Source organism: Ammospiza caudacuta, chromosome 1 (genome assembly GCF_027887145.1).
Source record: "Ammospiza caudacuta isolate bAmmCau1 chromosome 1, bAmmCau1.pri, whole genome shotgun sequence".
Lineage (NCBI taxonomy): Eukaryota > Metazoa > Chordata > Aves > Passeriformes > Passerellidae > Ammospiza > Ammospiza caudacuta.
This window is the reverse complement of record NC_080593.1, coordinates 18,308,197-18,329,506: the sequence shown is the minus strand read 5'-3', so window position 1 is coordinate 18,329,506 and position 21,310 is coordinate 18,308,197. Positions and strand designations below refer to the sequence as shown.

The following is a 21,310-nucleotide window of genomic DNA, read 5'->3' as shown; positions in this document are numbered from 1 at the left end:
GAGACACACTATTTTTTTGCCTTGCAGCCTGGTAGATCTATTGATTTTCATGCAGGCTGCTGGCCTCTGATCTGCCAAAAGAGAATTAGTTACATGTTTCTATATGTTTTGCTACCGAGGCTTCGAAATCCCTCTTAACCCAAGTCCCTGCTTACATATTGCTACCATTCATTTTTATTGGCTTCGCTAAAGTTGAATTCCTGTATCTTGATTTTTTCCCCAATTCATTCTCTGAGCGGCTTGAAAGAATCCAACTGAAAACAAAACCTCAAAGAGTTTATATAATGAATTACTTTTAAACTAGACGCTAAAAAAGACAGAGGAGCATTTATCAGGAATGTTTGTGGGCTTGGTGGTTATGAGCTTAAAAAAAAAAAAAAATACCGTGTGGAAAGGCTTTTGTCCCATGACAGAGATTTAAAGGGCTGCGGGTCCGGATTCCAGCGGAGGCTCAGGCCTGTAATCGCGTTGGAAATGTTGCCGTTCACAGGGCGGCGCGGCTGCGGCGGGGCGCGGGCCGGCTAGGGGCGGCGGCGGGGCCGTCACCTGCTGGGGCCGGGCCGGGCCGGGCCGGGCGCCCCCGGGGCGGCCGGGGCTGGGGCTGGGGCTGGGGCTGCGCGGGGGCTCCGGCGCTTCCTTCCTGCTCCCGGCCCGCGCTCACCGTGCGGGCGCTGCGGCTCCGGGCGGAGAGGGGAGCGTGTGCGCTAGGCAGGGACAATGGAGGAAAATGAAAGCCAGAAACTTGAGCTGTGCCTGGCTTGCCCAGCAGACAGCAGGCAGACGAGGGGTAAGTAAGCGGCGGTATAAGTAAGGCAAAGATGGAGTTATGTTTAAGAATGTCCCTCGTTGCTGCTTTATATAACTGGAGGCAAAATGCATGGAAAAAGAAATCTTTTTTTTTTTTTCTTGTACTAATGGCTCTGCTGTGCACATTCCCTAACACTGAAACTTTGTGAGTTTAACTTTCTCTTTGGAGAGATTTCTGTGTGCCCCGCGGAGCCGGGAGCACGCTGCATGGCTGTCAGGGATGCGGCATCCTGCCGGTGCGGAGGCTGAGGTGCGGAAAGCGTGTGCCCTTCCCTTTAAACGTTCTGCCAGCCTCAGCTATGGCAGAGAAATAGCACTTCCTTCCTAAAAGTGGGTTTGAGCTCATCTTTACCTCGGGGTGTCTGTTGAAAGAGGGAGATCCACGGCAGATTGTGACAGGGTTAGTTTACTTTGAGTGAAACCGCTGGGGTTTGTTTTGGAGCGAAGCCAAGCGGGGTTTCCACGGCGGCTCCGCCGCTGTGCATTCACACATTCACTGCTGCGCTATCTATTTCCTAAAAAGTGAACGAAAACTATTTCCTGGAGAATTCTACATGGGCCATTCCATGTGAAACAGAACATCCAGGTAGCCTGACAAACAACTTATCTAATCTGTATCTATTACAGTGTTTGTGGGACACCTGTGAACATTCCCATTTCCTGCATGTTGTATTCCTCAAAGACACTTCAGGAAAAGTTGTGTTACTGTGCTTCTGTAAAACAAATAGTTCATGTGGTTTAAAAAAAATCACACTAGTTTATGAGCATGGAATGCCAACAAATAGTGTATTAGCAATTTAGGAGGAAAATAAATGCTCTTCCTTTTTTTTTTTTTTTTAATTGGGTATTCATTAATTGATTTATACTCTTTTGAATTATTTTTCAAGTAAAATTACTGAGCATTGCAAGTAACCTTTGTCTGTGTATGTTTATGTTTAGTGGGACGGAAATCTTCACTTCAAGAATGTGTCTGACTAGGGAAAAAAACTGCCTTCAGTAACACATTTCTTCTGTAGGGGTTGTATGAAACTGCCTCAGATGCATGTGGAGCTAGGAAAACAGAGGGCTGGCCAGACTGATTCTATGGTTCCCAAAAATGTTGAGTGCTGAAAGCTCATAACCAAATGCAGTAGTTTTGGCCCCTTTCCAAAATTTGCATTAGAAAGAGAGCTAATTGTAAAGGCAGTGAAGTAAATTAGAACAATGCCAAATAATATCAAATTTACGGCTAACATAAATGTAACAGAGGTTGGTTTGACTCATGCTGTTAAATCCATATTCTTTTTTAAAATGTTAGTATTGAATGGGGTTTGCTTCAAGGCTCAGTTTCACAGTATCAGTATGAGTCAGGTCTACACTTGTTCCTTTCTGAAATTATCCTGAAAATGTTCTTTTCTCATGTCACCTGGCTTGCAAAACAGGACTATTAAAATCTTCATAGCATTTAAAGTAATGAAGCAAAGTGACTTTCCTGACCTTTGTAGACTTCATGGAGGGTGTGACTTAAAAGAATTACATACCAGGACATTATCAAAGGACTTTTTTATTTTTCTATTCTTTTTCTCCTAGCTCACAGCCATTAATCTGTCATGATAATCTTGCTGCTTATCCTAGGCATACTCCCTCTACACTGCAGACCTGGGTCTTTACTGGAGTAATGGGTGATGTTGGTGATTTTAAGAAATCTTGAAACTTGTTTTCAGCTCAGAGAAGCAAATTAAGTGTAAGAGTTACTCATGCCTTTGGATAACCAAATTCCTTCCTGTCAATCAGCAAGTCTTGCTTTTAGTTGCCCTCCAGACTTGCTGCTTTATTGAACAGAAAGACCTTTAACTTTTAGCTTCTGAAAATGAGGGAGGGAGAGAGGGAGACAAGCTTATCTCACACCTCTGTGTTTTCTACTGCCTTCTCTTTGCTCCTTTCCTTAGGAGGGTACTTGCATAATTTATCTTTTTCCTACTTTTAGCACTCATCTGGGAACCATCACATGATGTTTCACACATTTCACAGTTGTCTGTGGAGATTGATTTGCTAGGCCTATTATCTTCACTTGGAAGATATGGAAGGTTTACCCACTATGTTATTGAGCACTCCAAAATCCAGAAAATCTCTCTGTTTTTCCTCCCTATAGCACTGTGGCAAACACAGTATCTGTACAATTTATGTGTCTCGAGATCCACAGGGGAGTTTCAACAGCCCAGTGCTCAGCCCTAGGCAAGTGACAATGAAGTCACTTATCCCTGTCCAGAAAGTGGTCCAAAACTGTTTTTTTTTCAGCAGTCAGTAGAGAAAAGACCCATACTGAAACACAATAGATTTTAGTTTGCAAAGAAAGTAATTTGCTGTAATGATGCAGGATCAGGATCTTGTTGGATGCCCAAGTCAGCTTTCTGGCAAGATGAGGAATTAGTTTGCATAGTTTACATTCCTTTCTTTTCACTGGTATTTATGCAGTGTTTTCTGAATATATGAAGGAAAAATAAGAGAATTTGTTGATCTTTCTAATACTGTATAAGAAAAGTATGTTATTTTTGATTCCTTTTCAAGGTTTCACCTAATAACAAACAGTGGTAAAACACTTTGCTTGATATGTCTCTTTATATGCCAAATAATTAGCTCTTTCTTAAACTACTGAAATGACAGAAGTGCAAAGTAGGGGAAGACTTTGCATGAGAGAGATTTAGGACCCAAAATACACACTTATGAGTTCTGGGTTGTGCTTGTCAGCACAGGTTTACCTACCTGCCTTCTTGAGGAAGTGCCTGCCGTCACTTCAGTCATTGAAACTGCTGCTGTGACCGTACTTTGAGGGTTTATACCAAATTGCTGCACTCAGTCACCCGAGCTCATGCTGACTTCCTCCAGATCCAAGAAAATCCCTTATTTTATGTCTGTGCCTTTTTTCCAGCAGCCTGAGGGATATAAACTCTAGGCTCTTGGCACAACAAATTAAAGGTGGTAAATTCCATCCAGCCCCAACCCACCTAGTTTCCCTCCCATGTAAAATCCATCGGAATGACTGTGCAGCTTTCAGAAGCTGTTTTCACTGAGTATATCTGGAGTAGCCACACTGGCTTCTTGCAAGCAAAACTTTCCTGTTTGCCATTTTTCTCAGGCAAGCTCGGTGTACCTAGTGGCTCATGACTTTTCAACAAGCAGAGAGGATGGATGTTTCTTAATTGAGTTGTGCTTGAAAAAGTTGAGTGTATGCGTGTTTGTACATGAAAGTGAGGCTGCTGCTCTGGGGATTTAACCAGGATTGTGCTGCTAAGAAGGTCTTAGAAGCTGATGTGAAGACCACAGATGACATTTTGAATCTGTGTAAGAGTAAGACCTCCCTGTGGACCAAACCTGCTCACAAAGTCGTGTCCAGATCTCTGCTCATCAAACCATGGTGTCACCTGCAGTCTGGACCCCTGTGCCTGCATCTGCTTTCAGGATAGTTTTCCATGAATGCAGACAAGAGGACATTGTGGAACATTTTGGAGCCCTTGGACAGTATAGGGAGTTTACTGAAATGTGCAAAGTCTTTGAGGACCATCCAGTGCCAAGTTCTGTTATGGAGCCTAAGGAAATGGATTCCCTATGTGCGTTGGTGGGACATCCAGCAGTGGCTCCACCATTGGAGTATTTGCTTTATTACTGGGGCTTGAGGTTCCATGGCACATGTCAGGCTATTGTGCACACCAGAAACCTGAGAATCATCAGCATAAAGTCCTGAGGCAAGTGGTGTGCCTACCACACAGTGTCAGAATGAGTGACTGAACCATTAAAAAAAGCGAGTAGGTGCCTGTTTCCAAGCAGTGGTGCTGTGTGATGGCGGCTCAACGTGGGCGAAAGGGGCTCTGAGGCAACAAGTGTCAGACAGAGAGAAATAAAGATTTATTCAAAACAGGTAGAAGAAGGAGCTCCCTGCTCCTGGGGAGGTGCTGGCAAGGGTTAACAGTCAGGGACGTCTGAGTTTGAGTCTGTCTGGTAAAGATGAGGAAGGCCACATCAGACTTGGAGAGGCCTTTTCAGTACTTCAGGTTTTTGTTAGTTTTTGGGGTTTTTTTCCTTTGCTGACAAAGGAGTGAGGGATTTTTTTCAAAGGTATTAGGTAACAAGGCTCCAGTCTACAATTTTTTGAGCACCAGAGGGTTCATGTTACAGAGTTACCTGAAGATAAGCGAGCACTTACATACCCACAGTGTCTGCCTATCTCTTTACAACTGTTGTCGTGGTCTTTGGTCTTAAAGTAGATTTTAAAGTAGTAAAATTTATCTGATTTTTTTTCTTTTTTAGATCCCACAGAACTTGCTTTTGTTCTATTTCTTAAGAAATGGTTTATGGAAAAATGATGTAGAATTTTCCAGCCTGCTGTCCTGAGACATATAAAATCTGAGGGAGATCCATGAAATTTAAAAGCAGACCACAGTCAAAAATCAGGAAAAAGAGACTCCCAAACCCTCTTACTATTTCCTAGGTGTTTCAGAACATGCTGAAAACACACTGAAAAAAATATTAAGGATTACAAATCTGCTCTGTCAAAGGAATTTTATCAGTTTGTATCCTTAAGTATACTAGTTATGGGGCCATTAAGTGTACTGGACCCTATTGAAGAAATCTGTTTCTTCTTGTAGAAAGCATCCTGTAGATCTTAAAGGTCAGGGAATAAGGGCCTTGTCAGATCTTCTTTTCAAGTCACGTAGGTAAAGTTGATATAAAAGGAACATCCACTTTAATGATACTCACTTTTCTGTGAGGCAATACTGCAATTGTGTGATAAAAGCAGATAAGTATGTGCATAGCTTATATAAGGGATTATTTCTGGGCCACTTACTATGAGATGTATATGCCTAATGATGCAGAACATGCCATTGCACACTGCCAGACTTTTAAAAGTACCTAGCTTTCATATCAATCTTTTTTCCCATTCTGCTACCAATGTGAATGTTGGTATTAAGTTTTTATAATACAAACTATGTTTGGTTTTGGTTTTTATTTCTTTGCAGACCAGGTAAAACCCAGTTTGCATGTGACATCACTGGACGATGCAGAATGCCTCCGATCTAAAGAGCTGCTCTCCACCCCGAGCAGTCACACCTCTCCCAGCGCAAAGCCCACCCGCAACATCCCTCGGAGGCACACTGTAGGTGGCCCTCGCAGTTCCAAAGAAATACTGGGAATGCAAACCTCAGAAATGGACAGGAAGAGAGAGGCTTTTCTTGAGCATCTGAAACAGAAATATCCCCACCATGCCACAGCAATAATGGGACACCAGGAGAGACTAAGAGATCAGGTAAGGAAGTCAAATTTCTATCATGTGTGTTTAACGGTCCTTATAACTCCTACAAAACTCAGTGTTGCCTCATTACAAAAGGTGAGAATGTAACAAAGCATGAAACAAATTTTTGGATGTGGCCTGTGATTCAGATGTTGCCTTGAATTTCAAAGAAACAAAATAAATCTGTTCAGTATTACCTTGGAATTGTTTGTTGAAATTGACATTTCTGAAGAGCTTTTCCTTTTTTTTAGAGCATGCACAGTGAAGGAGTGAAGGTGAGACTCTTGATCTTAGTATATGAGTCTCAATCTACTTTTCACAGCTGAAGGGAAAATCTGGAACAGCTGCTGACTTCTGTTACACTTTCAGTATTGGCACCACTGCCTGGGAGAAAAGAAAATACCTGCAGAGTGTGTCTGTATGCTTTAGCTGGCTGTGTTACCCTTTCATTTTGTTTCTTTTCTATTTTTGAGTTTTGTAATGCAAACAGAACAGTCTTACCCATAACTGTCTGCCTCCTCCAGGGAGCTTTGACACCCACATTCGTCTGTCAGCAGCATACCTGAGGGTGGTGTGCCTCTGCCTGCAGCTGCTTCCCAGCAGCCAGCAGTCCATGCCGGGTCACAGGGGAGCTGACACGCTGATGTATCTCTCAGAGCAGGTGGAGGCTGCTGCACGCCGACCTTCTGCATTCAGGGACTGCCGTGCAAGGATCTCTGCCTAACTCTGGGCTCTGGTTTTGGGTGCAGTAACGGAGTTTAATCTGTTCCTGCAATCTATCATCTATTCCATAATTAAATTTTTTTTCAGTCAAGCATCAGAATTTGGAGTTTGGTCTAAAAAATCTTGTGCTCATTATTCTCGGTTTAGCAAATGATTGACAGCAAGCCTTTTTGTAGAAGTTCATTTCCCTTAGTGGTTTATAGGTGTTTCGATGCTAACAGCAAATTAAGTGTAAATAAGGAATAAAAATGAGTTGGAAAAATATTGTACTCTGTTGTGGAAGCTCTTAGTGAATTCCAAGCTTCTTTGAAGCTTTGCATACTTGTGAGACTTTGAAGATCAGACTGTTAGAGGTTTAGAAAGATTGTAATTTGTTAACTCACCGCTAGAACTTCTCTTTTACAGGGTCTCTAGAGATCCCAGGTGCTATCACTGTTAGAAACCATCTGTATCCAGCTAAAATTGCTGCAAGACTTCAGCTCTAATGAGGATGATCTATTCCTCATTTTTAAACAGTTTTACTCCTTTCTTTTTAAAGTCTTGACTTTTTTTCCCCCACTTATCTCTTCCATGAACTTTAGTGACTGTGTGGAATGTGCTGGGTGGTGGATAAAGATAGCATACAAATTAAATAAAGGGGGTGGGAGGGGGGCGAAATCCAGAGATTAGATCTTTTGGAGTCATGTAAATATTTAGTTCCAGTGTTGCAGACACTGCAAACCTAGTTTGAACAGCCTACAGCATTACACCCTACACATTTTGTAATTTGAGCCTTTTCTGAAGGCAGTAAATTACAGAAGGAATGCAGTAACTGCTCTTTATATTTGTTTAAAATGTGTCTTCCGTGCTAATTTATTGAGGGCAAAATTCATTCTCCTGCTTCTACTTTTTGGTGATTAGACATATGTATTATATGTTGTGCGTAATGAGTTTTTTAACAATTTTAATTTTTAAAACAAAATAACTTTAAAACTACTATTACAGCATCAAAATGTATTTCTTGAAAGTGGGAAATACTGAAGACTCCAGCCATTCAGCCTTACTTAAAAAAGTATTAACCAAACTAAAACCACATGAAAACATGCAGAAATAAATAATAGAAGTTGATTGTAAGAAAGTTGCTTAGTTGGCATGTGATGTATCAACTGTCTGGCTCATCAAATGCAGTAAGACTGTGATTATCATAGCATTAATTCAGAGGGGGATTTTCTTACCAATTGTGTCTCTGTGTGCACACCGACATATCAGTATTTGGTGTTTGTGTGTGTTTATATGTAACTGTATATGGATACACATAGGTATGTGTGTATAAATATATATATGTACACACAGCTGTGTGTGTGCATGTATGTGTATGTATAATGTGTGACTTCTTAGCCACTCCATGAATAATACTATAATAATAATTTTGCCTTGAATGGTGTATATGTATGTTTACCATCCATGCTTCTTTTTTTCTACCCTTATATATATGTGTAGCAATGGTATAGAAGACAGATTACATGCACATGTAGTAGGTATGCATATGCAACATATACATGTATCACAAAAAAAAATTGTAAGGTGTATGGGAAGACATTATTTAAAATGTCATATTTTAAATTAAAATGTCAGAATTTATTTTCCAGGTTCCTTTTTTCCCTTCTTACTTCTTCTGCTGCTCCAGTATCTGGAAAGAGGCAACATTGTCCATGGTGGGAATTTCCACACTGTAGGACACCTATCAAGGATAGTAGTTAATTCTAATCTCTCTGTCAAATGGTGCAGCTGAAATATATATATATAATTTCTCCTTCAGGTTGCTTTAAACCCTGTCACCTCCACAACCAGTAGAAAATCTAGATTAGTAATTGTCTGGTTTCTTCTTTGTGGACATTGTTCTCTTGTCCATTTTAGCCATCATTATCTGAGTATGGCAAACTGACTCCTTGTTTGCAGGAAATAAACATCAGGGCAAAAATGTCATATATGCTGTCACATCCTACTGTATCACTTCCACCAGCAAGGGCAGCTGAAAGTTGTCTGCATCTTCCACTATGTGCTAATGGTTTCCTCCAGGCTTCATTTATTCAGATAAATACCTCCCTGGATGTGCCTCCCGAGGACCCAATTCTGCTCCTGATAATCTGCCACAAATCAGAAGTACAATCATGGCCAGGTAAAATGCCAGCAGGGATTACTGATGGTTAGCTAATGTGTTGACCTGAAACCTCCCAGCTGTGCACACAGACCATCTCTCCTCCGAAGGTTTGTTGCCTTGTTTGTGATAGCCTGTTCTGGAAAGGAAAGCTCACAGAGGCAGGGGCCATCTTTATTTGCACAAGGGGCTTGGGATATTGCAGCCAGGCAAATAGCCTGCAGCTAAGCTGGTCTGTGTAAACTGGAGCATGACTTGGCAGCAGCCTGAGGGGGTGCAGACATGCCTTGTGTGCCCCAACACAGGAGAATGCAGCACCCCATGGCCACATTTCTGTGACCCACAGCCCAGCAGCTCACCCTCTCATTGCAGCTTTTCCCCCTTCTAAGATGAATCCACAGCTGGGCACCAGAGATCCCTCCACCTGGAAGCCTGTAAAGCTGAGGAACAATTTTTATTTTTTTTTTTTTTAGGTAATGCAAGTTTCTGTAGGAGCTTTAAATACATTGCCTCTGCCAAGACTGTCTCACCTGTGGTAATGAAAGGAAGGTGCTAATGTAATCCCCAAGGAAGTTAGGAAAAAAAAAAGCAAGAAAGAAAAAGTCTGGGATATCTTTAGTTTCAGACAGTGTGAATCATCTGCTGTGGAGCTCATGGAAGGACATGGTCACCTGCTTAGGTGAGGTTGACTCCAGTCAGCAGAGAAGGAAAGTAGGAACAAGTGTAAAAGCTAGGTCTGTAGCTGCAGACATAAAAAGGAGTTAGCAATTAAGAGGTTAAAATGCTAACCTGGCAATGGGAGGGGGTAATCCCTGCTGTGAACCTGTTTTACAAGTCACCTCTAAAAAAACCTTTCTGAGGGGCAGAGAACAAAAATGAATGTGTGGAAGTTTTTCTGAGCAGGAGCTTGTGAGCCTGGGGTAAGAAAGTGAGCTGGAAGAAGTTTGCCACAGCTTTTTTCAGTTTTTGTTTGACTAGGAAAAAGGCTGGGAGGTGTGGAAGGGTCAGGAGCAGCTCTAGTGCTTCAGGCAGTGCTCCGTGAAGAAGAAATTTTCTTAGCAAACGAAATCAGATTTCAATCAATTAAAAACAAAACTCAAATCCTTCTGGTGCCTTTGCAGGGGTGATTGCCTAGAAAATGGTGGTTTAGGGTTTTTTGTTGTGTTTATTTAGCTCTGAACATGACAGGTAACTCTGGCATCTGGGCAGGTGTGGCTAAGGTTACCATGGAGATCCATGATGTCATGCTTGATAGAGCATGTCAAGACAGCTAATCTAACATGTAGATGTTCAAAAAGTCCCATAGGCCAGGACTAAGCTTTATGCAAATAACAAAGTTACTCTGCAGAGGGGCGAAAGAAAACACGGCTGAGATATGGCGTGCGTTCTACCTGGCAGCTTGAAAGGATTATTACAGATTTCATCATAAATTAAAACTTTTGGAACTAAAAGAAGAGGATTTCAAACCGTCTCTGGCCTCGCCTGCGGGATCTCACATTTCGGTAAATAAGCCTCTTTCTGTTTCTGCCCTCGCTGTGAAAAAATGCTTTTGAAATCCTGGAGTTTGCTTCACCATGTTCCTGCTGGCAGCAGGGCTGAGTCAATAAAGCAAGTTTTCTGGCAGGGCATGTTCCCTTTTCTCTTTCAAAAGTGAGCTCTTTATTGAATGAACCAAGAATTCGGAATTATTTGAAAGGCATTGTAATGTATCATGTTGATTATATGAATCATGCTGCAAAAATTTCCTAGGTAGTGTTTTGGAGGAGAAACTAAGAATGGAGACACTGTATTTATTTGTAGATTATTGCCAGATGTCTCTCCTTTAACTGTTCAAATAGAACCCTAAAATTCTAACAGCATTTATTCCAGGATTTGATATCTGTTAAAATACCAAAGTTTTTTGCTTTTTAAATTAATTACAGTATCAGTTGGTTAAACTGACGTTGAGTCTATGTTTTGATATCATAGGTAACGTTTGAGCACTTCTTAACTTCTTAATAGATTTTTTTCCTTGGGTAAAAGTACGTTAGTAGAGGATAAACTTATTTGGAGGTGAAAGTCGAGCAACAGAAAGGCTATTGGGACTTTGGGATCTGAGGTATAAACAAAAGGGGATACTTTCAGTCCCTCAGGAGGGACAGTAAGCACCTTGTGTTCTTAGTTGCAAGCACTTTCATGCTCACATCAGCCAACGCAGATCAAGTAAACAGCAGTAGGTAAGGGATGGCCGGCGCGGTGGGACGTGTTAACGGGAAGCAGCGTTGGGGCTGCAGAGTCCCCCTGGTTCAGGTGGCTCAATGTGGAATGGGAATGGGAATGGAAGTGGTCTGGGTGGGAAAGGCTGGGAACAACACCCGAGCTTAAAAATGTGAAAAGAGAAAAATAGTAATGTTCTGCCTAAGGCTACTGAAAGATATAAACTGGAGAGGAACTCCACATCCATGTAGATCCTCAGTAGGATTTAGGGAATGAGGGGGTTGCAGAATATGGTAAGCACATTGTTTCATTCCAGGTGAAAAAACAGGGGATAAAGGTTTTCTGATATCCTGCATTGCTTGATTAGGCAAGGTTAAATAAACAATTTTTGGAATGTGTCGTGACTTTTAAAGTGAAAGAATTGAAAGCACTACGAGTGAAGAAATCACTTAAAAAACTGGGGTTTTTTTAGTCATAACTCTTTTGCTTTTACACCCAGTTATATCTTGAGTTATTAATGGGAATTTTTTAGAATTCCTTTCAATTTAACCTTTTTGCCAGAGTCTAAGTGTTAGTTATTTAGTACTTGCTTATGTACAAATAACAATGTGCAAAATGAACTAGTATATTTCATGTTCATTACACTGTTGCTGGTTGATGCCATGGAATCCAGTAGGGAGAAATTCATTTAGTATTATTACTGCATGAACACTTCTTCGGTCTGTGTGAGTTAAAAAACAGAGTTAAAAATTATATTCAGTTTTAAAATGTGAAGAATGTGACTTTATCTGGATATGCTGCAAATTTTTCTAGTTGGGACATCCATTTTATTGAATTACCACTTGGTTCACATTCTGCTGTACTTAACGTGTCACCAAAAAATGCCTGTTTGTATGTGAGAAGTCAGGGTCACGCAGCCAGAACGTGCTGCTGTGTCGGCATGGGTTGTAGGTTTTTGTGCGGAGGAAAAGTAAAGTTTCAGAAGTTGTTTGAGGAGGTTTCTGCGAGTTCCTGCCTCCTCTCCACCAATGGGCACTGCTCCCCTGCCCGAGCAGGCAGTTCCCCCTTGTCCCTGGGCAGTCTGTGTGACCCAGCAGAGCACGCTGAGGAGGGGGGACCCTCCCCAGTGTCCACACGTGTCCCCTGTCTCACCTACAGCTGGTGCAACAATTTATTGCTTTCAGGGCCACCCTAAGTTAAGGGCAACTGCTCATATTTTACACTGCTACAAGCACCTAAGAAAAGCAATGAAAATGAACATATGCGACATGATTACAAGGTTAAATCTCTGCTGGATTCCCAGCCCTTAGCTTTTGTTTATGGAAGGACATGAGATGACATGTCCATTTGTTTTGAGTTGAAACATGCTCTTTAGCCCCCAGATAATGCTGTGATTGCAAGATATTTATAAATAGCTTGATAGATAAATGAACAAAGAGCTGGTTCATTAGCAAAGTAAAGTGGATTTACTTTGTATTCACTCAAAGTGAAAATGCTGAGGAAGAAGAATATTTCTAATAGAGTATCTCAGTGGAAAGTCTTTCAATTTTGCCGTCTAGTTTATAAAAGTAAGGCAACCTATTAAGGTACATATTAAACTATTAGCCCTAAGGTATCTCTGGGAGTAAATGAAGTTTAACTAGATTGTTAATACTTGATTTGATAAATATAAGTTTCTTCATTTATATCTATCAGTTAAAAGTAATTTGAAAAGCTGGCTTTTTTTTGAAAAATCAAACAAAACAAAACTGCAAAAAAATTAATAAAGCAATTGCTTTTCTTTTTCCTTCCCTCCCCCATGCAAACCACACAGCAGTGCAGTTACTTTGCCCCAACAGGATTAGTAACTTTTTCTGTGGCAACGCCTTTGCATTTCAAATAGTGTGTATTGTTTGTAACTCAGAAGTCCCAGGTAGTTGTTTGTACTTACCTTTGTTCATGTGAATTTTGTACATATATTTTTCTAATCTTATTTTATGACAAGCAAAAGTATTTTTAGAATGTTTTGTATTCAGCTGACTGTGTAAATGCCTGCAGTGATCTTGTTCCAGTACCTGTTGTTAAATCCAGTAAGGAATCTAGGACTTTGGTATCCCTTAAAGCATATTTCAGGCAGCTGCCTTCAAAAGTGTTGCCCATGGAAACCTCTCCCAGTTATTGTAGACACCTGAGATTCTTTAGGTTTCAGAAACTTAAGCTTTTCTGGGCCAAAATGTCCCAAGGCATTTATAGGTGTGTTTTTGCACATACTCGGTTTAGCCCTTGTTCTTCCTGGGTTGCCTCTGTCAATGACTGCCAAAATCTGCACCAAAGCAGCCAGCAGGGCCCTGCTTGGGGATGGGTTCAGGGCAGCACTGCTTCCTGCAGCAGCTCCTCTGTCTGCACAAAGGGTGCTTTACCCCTGCTTCCTCTTCCAACTCTGCTTTTAAACCAAAGCACCTCCAGTTGCCTCCTGCCCAGCTCAGGGATGAGCAGCGTGGGAGGCATCCTCAGGACACCATTCCAGATGGGGCTTGTCTGTGATCCCTAAATCCCAAAATTAATTTCAAGCCCCTTATTTACTTAAGAGAGCACAATAAGTTCGTGACAGAAGTGATAATGAAGACCTGCAAGCTCTGGTCTGCAGGTACTTTTGGCCACACTGGTTTTGAGCAGGCGTTCTCACTTGGCCACAGCTCTGGAGGTGTGCTGCAGAACGTGTGAGGAGCACTTGTCTGGCAGATGATCACAGCCAGGCAGAGGTGTTGGGTGAGGGCAACAGGTTGGTTGGTGTTAGGGCTGAGGTGACAGTGTAATTCCATGGGTGACCTGTGATTAGCCTCAGAACTGGTGAATTTGCTGTGTCTGAAAACCTTTTCCCTGCAAATTGTTGTGAATATGCTTGGGTTGTTCTTGTTACAGCTGAATAGTCCTGTTAGCTTCTCACTGGGAAGCACTTTTGTGCTATTTGCACATTGTCAGTTGGGATGGGAGCACATATTGGTGTCAGTCATTATCAAAGTAAATGTACCTCTGGACTATTGCTACTGCTTTACAGCATTTGTCAGTTGATTTTCTAACAAAGGCAGATTGCGCTGAAGTCACCTGATTAACTGGTTTGGTTTAACCATAGTCGCTGGAATTTAAATGTCTTTTCTGGGCTCAAATAGGAGAACTAGAGTAAATAAGACAAGTCAATCGCTTATATACATATATTCCAATTTCCCTTCTCTTCAAATGAGTTGAGTACACCAGGAAAAACAGTGCTGTTGTTAAAATTGCATCCAACACCTGTGACTCTGACAGCTGCCCCTGAGATGTGTGTTTTTAATATTCACCCAGTCATGATAATTGTGCCAGTTCAGTAAATTCAGAATCTGTGGTATCAAGTTTTGCATCTTGACATAGCAAGTCAGTGCTGGGACTTCTGGTTGGTCAAGAATCTTTTGAAGGGTCCTCTTTTGGTCTTGTGGATTTTTGCCCTACTTAGTGCCTTTTGTGCTGCTGCATTTTGTGTGGCCCCTTGTGGAGGGGGTTGTAGTGATTCCAGTTATTCACTAGGAGACTGCTGCCTTAGTCAGCACTGAGCAGTGCCATTTGTTTCAGTTTGGGAAAGATTTTCATTGGCTGATCAATACACTGCCATAGCTGTACTTCACTTTAAGAAAAACACTAAGTGTAAAATTCAAAAGTAGTTATTAAGCAGAGGAAGTGAGAAGCTATTCTCTTAGCTTATTTTTGGATTACAAAATCCAAAAGACCAGTAATACTTTTTTCACTTTGAGTTCTGCCTCTTAAGGACAATTTCTTAACATCTGTCAGGTGGTGGATGTGGGATAATCAGCCATCATGTATGTTCTGATCTTAAGAAGTTACAGATTGTTTTGTCCCACATCTCGAGATTTACCTTCCAAAATTATCTTCTTGCTAGTTGTAAGACTGGATCTTCCTGATACCTACATGAATGGCCAGTTCTGTTTTGTACTGCTGAATTCTTGACTGTGTTAATGTCTCATGACTGAAAGTTCCAGGGCTCAATTAAGTTTTAAGATTCTTTCAGCTTCTAAGGGGTTTCTCACACATTTCTTACACAGACCTTTAATAAGCTGTCTTCATTGCAATTATTTCATTCAAAAGAGCAAAACTAGTTTTACTTCAATTTCAATTGAAGCTAAATATTTCTTCCGTCTGAAGGGAGATATCTGCCCTTCAAGAAAGGAGGAAGGCAGCAAGAGGAAAATGTAAAGAGTGGAAAAACATTGTTAAAAGAGTTTAGTTTTTTTTTTTTTTTATTTGAAAGAAGTTGATTCTGATTTTAAATCCTACACAATATTTTAATTTCAGACACACTTCCTCCCAGAGGAACACGCAGAGACTTTTCCAGTTTGCACCTATGTTGTGGGTCCGTGGGTGTCTAAAGTCTGGAAACAGACCTGCTGTCAATGTTTATGTATGAGCTTTGGGCTTTCTTCCACTGTGCTTTGAAAGCATAATTTTAGCTGCATTTATTAATTAGTAGACCTATTTTTAGTAACACAAAATACTGTACATCAGACTGTTGTAATTAGTAGCAAACTACTCACAGAAGGAACAAATATTTGACTTTGATTAAAATAAGTAAAAAGAAATGTCACTTATTTCCCATTGGCTGAACAAATAAACCATTGCATGACATTGGTTGGTTGATTTAAATGAGAGAAAATCTTGTGTGGAAGGAAGAATTATTTTTTAGGATAATGTAAAAAATTAACTTAAAAGTACACATGTAACATAAATGCTTCCATTTAAAAAGTGTACCCAAAAATTAGAACATTTATAAAATTTCTTGTTGATCTAAGCAAACTATTTTATTTTTTCTTTTTTTGACAGAGAAGTGATAAGTTGAGTAAATTCTTGTTCTACTTTTGTTTCTATCTGTTATGTATTTCTCTAAAAGTCTGCAAAGAAAAACCCACTCCAAAACCTTACAGATATTGTGTGCCAATTTCACCCTTTCATTATGGATATCACATGATCTGTATTTTTTTAAAAAGCTATTTCATATTAAAATTGTTTAATAGCTTTGCACTAAACAGAAAACATTGTGTCACCGTCTGTTACCCAGGGATGTGGGAGAACCTCTGTGCTCTTAGAATGGGATCACCACAGTAATGCAATGACCATGATTTGTCAGTTACTACGGCAGTATTTGTTATTTTTTTAGAGGATCTCAATTGTTCCAGTTTGTTTTCAGCTGGTAATCCAGGCTGCCATCTTTTTGGCTAATACCAAGTCCAGCACTGGGAATACAGGCAGGATGGTGCCTTCTGCCAGCCTCTTGCACGTGTGGATGAGTGGGCAGAGGAGGGTTTCTGTTCTACACAGACCAGGGACTCTGCTTTACCAGAGGCAATTACTGTGGTGTCTGTAACTGGGGAATTTAAATGAGAATGTGATAGAAACAGCATCAAACCTTTCTGGAAGTCAGTGGACAAGCTCTCCCTTCAGAACATCGCAGAAGGGTGGGATGGGGTGGAGCAAGGAGGCACAGATCACAAAAATGTTTTTCTTGGCCCTCGTGGTGCTGCTATTGATGCAAATAAAATGTTCCTGCTGACCAGGGTACAGTTGGCTCAAACCCCCAGCGGACTGCCTGACGTGCTCTTCCTCTGATATCAGATGCAAGCATTTCATTCCTGGCTCATGTGTACTTCCCCTCTATTTTATTTTTACCAAGTGTTTTCCACACCGGACGTTGCAGCACCTGCTGCTGCCGTGGCACGCCGGGCCCGCGGCTCCCTCACGGCCGCAGCTGCCGGGCCCTGCTGCTCAGGCTCCGGGCCACGGGGCCTAATCCCAGCCTCAGCAACTGCCTGCATCCATCCCAGCCTGGAACCTGCGGCATGGAGAGTCAGGTTGCTTCCTGAGGCCGCTGAATGGCTTTCAGTAATGCAGCACCGCTGCAGAGGCTGTGTGTAATACTTGGTTGTTGCTGTAAATATTCAAGATGCTCATGCTGAAATATTCAAGACATTTCACCACAGCATTAACTATTTGTTACTTTGATTGCTCTTTCATGTCTTACTGTACACGCGTTAGCCTCTTCCTTCATCGCTAAGTTGTGACCTCCTTGGCCTTGGGTATTAATCCTGTCACAAAAGGGAGTTTGTAGCCCATGTATTTGCTCAATCCCCACCCGTGTGCGAACACGCAGCCATGAGAAACCAGTATTTTCTAGATGTGACTCATTCATCCACCCGGATGTGTAATGAAGCTGCACATCAGACGAGGCTCTGCCGCATGTGCACACCTATGGAAAAGCTGCACCAGGAGGAAGAGGGACCTGTGCTGCTCCTGCCTCTGCCCTTCCATGCTGGTGGCAGTCTGCTACTGAGGAGATGGCTTTTGGGGAGGAGGTAACTCCTTGTGCTCCTGTGGCACAACCAAGAAGAAAAAGGAACTTCTCGGCTCTTTGCTGCTCCTCTGGTGATTCTCCTGCACGCCAGGTACAGCTGTGATTAAGAGCCATGACTTTCTTCTGTGGGGCTTGTGCAAGAGAGAGTGGAAGCTTTTGCATAGGCTTTTATATTCAAAACATTGCTGCCTGTCAGAAGGAATGTCCTTAAGTGTTCATTATTATTATCCTACTGTCCATACATGTTTCTAGGTTGATTTTGAGAGGTGCAAAAAACGTGACTTTGCTGCAGTAGTTATCAGATGTTTTCAAGAGGGAAACTGACAGCCTACCAAAGAAAGAGTTCTCTTGAACCAGCTTAAAATGCAATTTGATTTTATCTCATGGTTTCAAAATTTGTCATATACTGTTCAAAAACCAAGATGCTTTCTTCCCTGATTATAAAGAATGTTTGTATGCAGGGTTTAATCTTCTTACTGGAAGTCTTCCAGGACTCTGGACTTTGTGGGCCTCTTCTGAATTGAAGGCTTAGGAAACAGTAGACTTGTACTCTGAAGATACTTGAATAGTGAAGATGAGTGAGCTACTTTTTTTCTCATGTCTTCTCTTGCTTCTGCTGTAATATTTTGGGTTTGACATATCTTTTTTTCCTTCTGCTGTGACAGGAGGTATTGGTTTGTTTTAAAGAAACCGTGAACTCACAAGTTCCGTCTTGTTTCTGCATGACTTAAAAACCTGTCTAAGATTCATTATTTTGCCAAGAATAGTTCCACTTATAATATGTTATACAGATTTCTTTGTTGCTGTGGTATATAGGCAAAGCCAGCTTGGAATTTAGGGAAACTTTCCACAGTTTGTAAAAGGAGAACTAAGGAAATGAAGGAAAAAAAAAAAGACTCACAAGTATTGAAACAGGTCCTTGTGAGATGCTTCCTGTGTGGGGTTGGGGGTTTTTTAATGTACTTTTGTGAATTTCTCACAATACCTATTAGTGATGTACTGTCAGAGAAAGGGCTGAGTTTTTTTGTGATGTATCACAGCAATGTGATTTTAGGTGTAGCAACTGAGGCAAGTAATTCTGAACTGATACCAAAGAGATTTTTGTTTAAGGTGATCAGTTTCTGTGATGACTGTAAGAAGATGCATAAACTTGTAGATTAGATTGAGTTGCTGTGTTGCCTTTTAAACACACCAGACTAAAACTAATGTGAGGTAAAATCTACAGATGTATTGAGTCGCCTGGCAAAACAAGGGCAGTTTAGATAACCATTCAGTGGCTTATTTGGTAAGATAAACATGGAATTCTAGGTATTTTCCACAATAAAAGAACTTACGAGGTCTTTTGATCCGTGCTTTCTGCTGCCACTTGTCAAACTTCCCTGGATACTGCCAAAATGTCTGTGCTTTTGTCATTGTCCTTCTCTCTCTCTCTCTCTCTCTCTCTCTCTCCCTCCCTCTCTTTTTTTTTTAAATTTTAGGAACACAGTATTAGATTTTGAGAGCAGAATAGCTTTTCTAATTCCTAACTTCCTTTGCAAAAGCAGTCAGACAAAAGTTATCAAGCCTTTCAAGTGAAGTTTGTCTAGCCACTACTGCTTTGTTTTTCAGCTTATCTTCCCTGTGGTTTGAAAACTTTCTTATATGTCTGGGTTCTGTGATCCTTCAGAAGTCTTTTAAAATGCAGTCATAATTTCAAAATGTTCATTCTGCCTTCAGATACTTCCAGTGGAGACGAGGGCGATGATCTGGTTTTACTTACCTCAGTGTATGGCAGGGAGCTATGTTTGGAAACCTAATCTCACATACTGTTTGACTGCTCATTTAACCAGAACAGCCAGCCTGATTTCATATTGCTGTCTCTGCCAACCCACAAAATCACCTACATTTGTTCACCCAAATTCAGCAAAGAATCTGAGTCAGACAGGGTTCTGTTGCAACAGCCAGATTTAAGTAATTTTATATCTGAAATCCAGGAGGGAGGAATAGTTGAAAAAGTCGAATTAGAGTTGTAAGGGGAAGAAAAGCCTGGATGAGCCAAAGAGAATGTTTTGCTTTGAGTCCATTCTAGGTGTGTTGGGTGTTGCACTAAAGAGCAAAATCATTAAAATCCTTTTGAAAACTAATGACTGGCACCAGTGCAAGGTTAACAGCATATTGTGGTATCATGCTCAGTAAAAACACATGGCTTATCTTTTCCATGACTAGACTGCCTTGTTTCACACATAAAGGGAGAATTTCCAGTTTCCTTGTTCATAACAGACAGGTAAGCAGTCAGAACTGTAGCTCTGCTATTTGATCGCTTGAAAGCTCAGGCACCAAGAAGTGTTGCAAAGAACAAATGTGCCCAGACTCAGCCCATGCAATTTCTTCTTATCTCTCCTGTCACTTTGTTCTCATCTAAGGGAAGAGGGATCCACCAGTTGTTTCTCATTTAGGCCCCTGCTTCAGACAACATTGGGCATGATGCTCAAATATCCCCTGTGGAAATGAAGTTGGTTGGCAGCAATGTAGCAAGGCACCGTTTTTCCCCACTGCCTTTCCTGAAAGCTCCATGTAAATACAAAGGCAGTTGGTTTTTAATAACCAAGCTCTTCCTGTTGGAAGGTCTCAGTAAGTAGGAATATACAAACATCAAACTGACTTTGCTGTCCCAGGTGGGTGTTTGAGTTGACTGCTGTTCATTGAAGATGATTTCAAAAGCATCTGATTAAAATGTTAATACAAGTGCTGGATTTCAACAGTATTTTTTTGACTGATAATATGATTGCAATTTGCTTCTGTAAGTCCAAAGTGTACTGATCAAAAGAAAAATGATGCTGAGATCTGGAGACATTGTGGGAGTTGTACTTCTTTTCTTCAGCCTAATCCAAAATGACACAACCAAAACAAGTAAATATTTCATCATATTGGAAAATTTCTTAAATAAATACAGCACTATGAGCTCTGTTTGACTTGAAGGAGAACAGCTACTATACTTCCACTTAAAAGAGAGGGAGGTATTCCTTCTTATCAGCAGAGCTATTTCTTTCCTGACAGTTTGTGCTGGTCAGACAGGATAAGGGATAAGATCACAGGCCACATAACAGGGCCTTTTGCCCCCTTTTCCATGCTTGGTAGGCTGAGAGTCAACAGGACAAAATCTTTATATATTTCCCTGACACACTGCCTTGCTACTTCACATGAAAGCAGTGCAGTCTTAATCTAAGGGGGTTTCTACAGTCTGAGTTAATCCAACCATTAAGAAGCACATTGTTTAAAGATTTGCAGATACTATTTCACAGGCCAAAAAGCTTCTGAGAGTTTGTTCAGCCACAGTATTAGCTCAACAAAATTAGAGTAAACCATGATGTAGTCACTTTGCTTGCTTTTTTTTTTCTTTTGCAGGGTATTTTTTTTGTCTTCCCTCTTACATTACAGGTTCCCATAAATCATTTGTAGAGTACAGTGACCTTTACAGAAATACTACGAGTAGTAAGTGCTTAGGGATCGCTGTCTTGATAGCTGGAAAGAGAAGATTATTGTAGCAGGAAATTATCTGAATGATCAAAGATCAAAAAAAAACCACTCAGATCCTTCCCAGCCTCAATCCTGGTAGAGTAGCCTCCAGTATGGCTGGACTACCAGAACAAGTCATCTGCCATGGTTTTAGGCTTGACAAAGTTTCTACACCTCCTCCTTGAAATCTGAAATCAAGAGTTTGATTTACCTGTAGACACAGGCAGGGGAAGGTTCATACTCTGGATTTTTCCATGCATAAATTGCAAGGAAAATGAAATTTGGCTTGAGAATTGCTGGCTCTTGGGACTAG

The 21,310-nt window shown here is 41.1% G+C and overlaps 1 protein-coding gene across 3 annotated transcripts in view; it reads left to right on the top strand.

The window, feature by feature from the left end:
* Positions 1 to 676: 676 nt before the first annotated feature.
* The window catches only part of KIAA1217 (KIAA1217 ortholog), a 176,633-nt gene continuing 155,999 nt past the window's right edge, over positions 677 to 21,310 (top strand). For all 3 annotated transcript variants that reach the window (XM_058807347.1, XM_058807355.1, XM_058807363.1), the window contains exons 1-2: positions 677 to 787; positions 5,802 to 6,088. In XM_058807347.1, the coding sequence (XP_058663330.1) occupies positions 718 to 787; positions 5,802 to 6,088 (357 nt within the window). In that variant the 5' untranslated portion in view covers positions 677 to 717. The remainder of the gene's footprint in view (positions 788 to 5,801; positions 6,089 to 21,310) is intronic.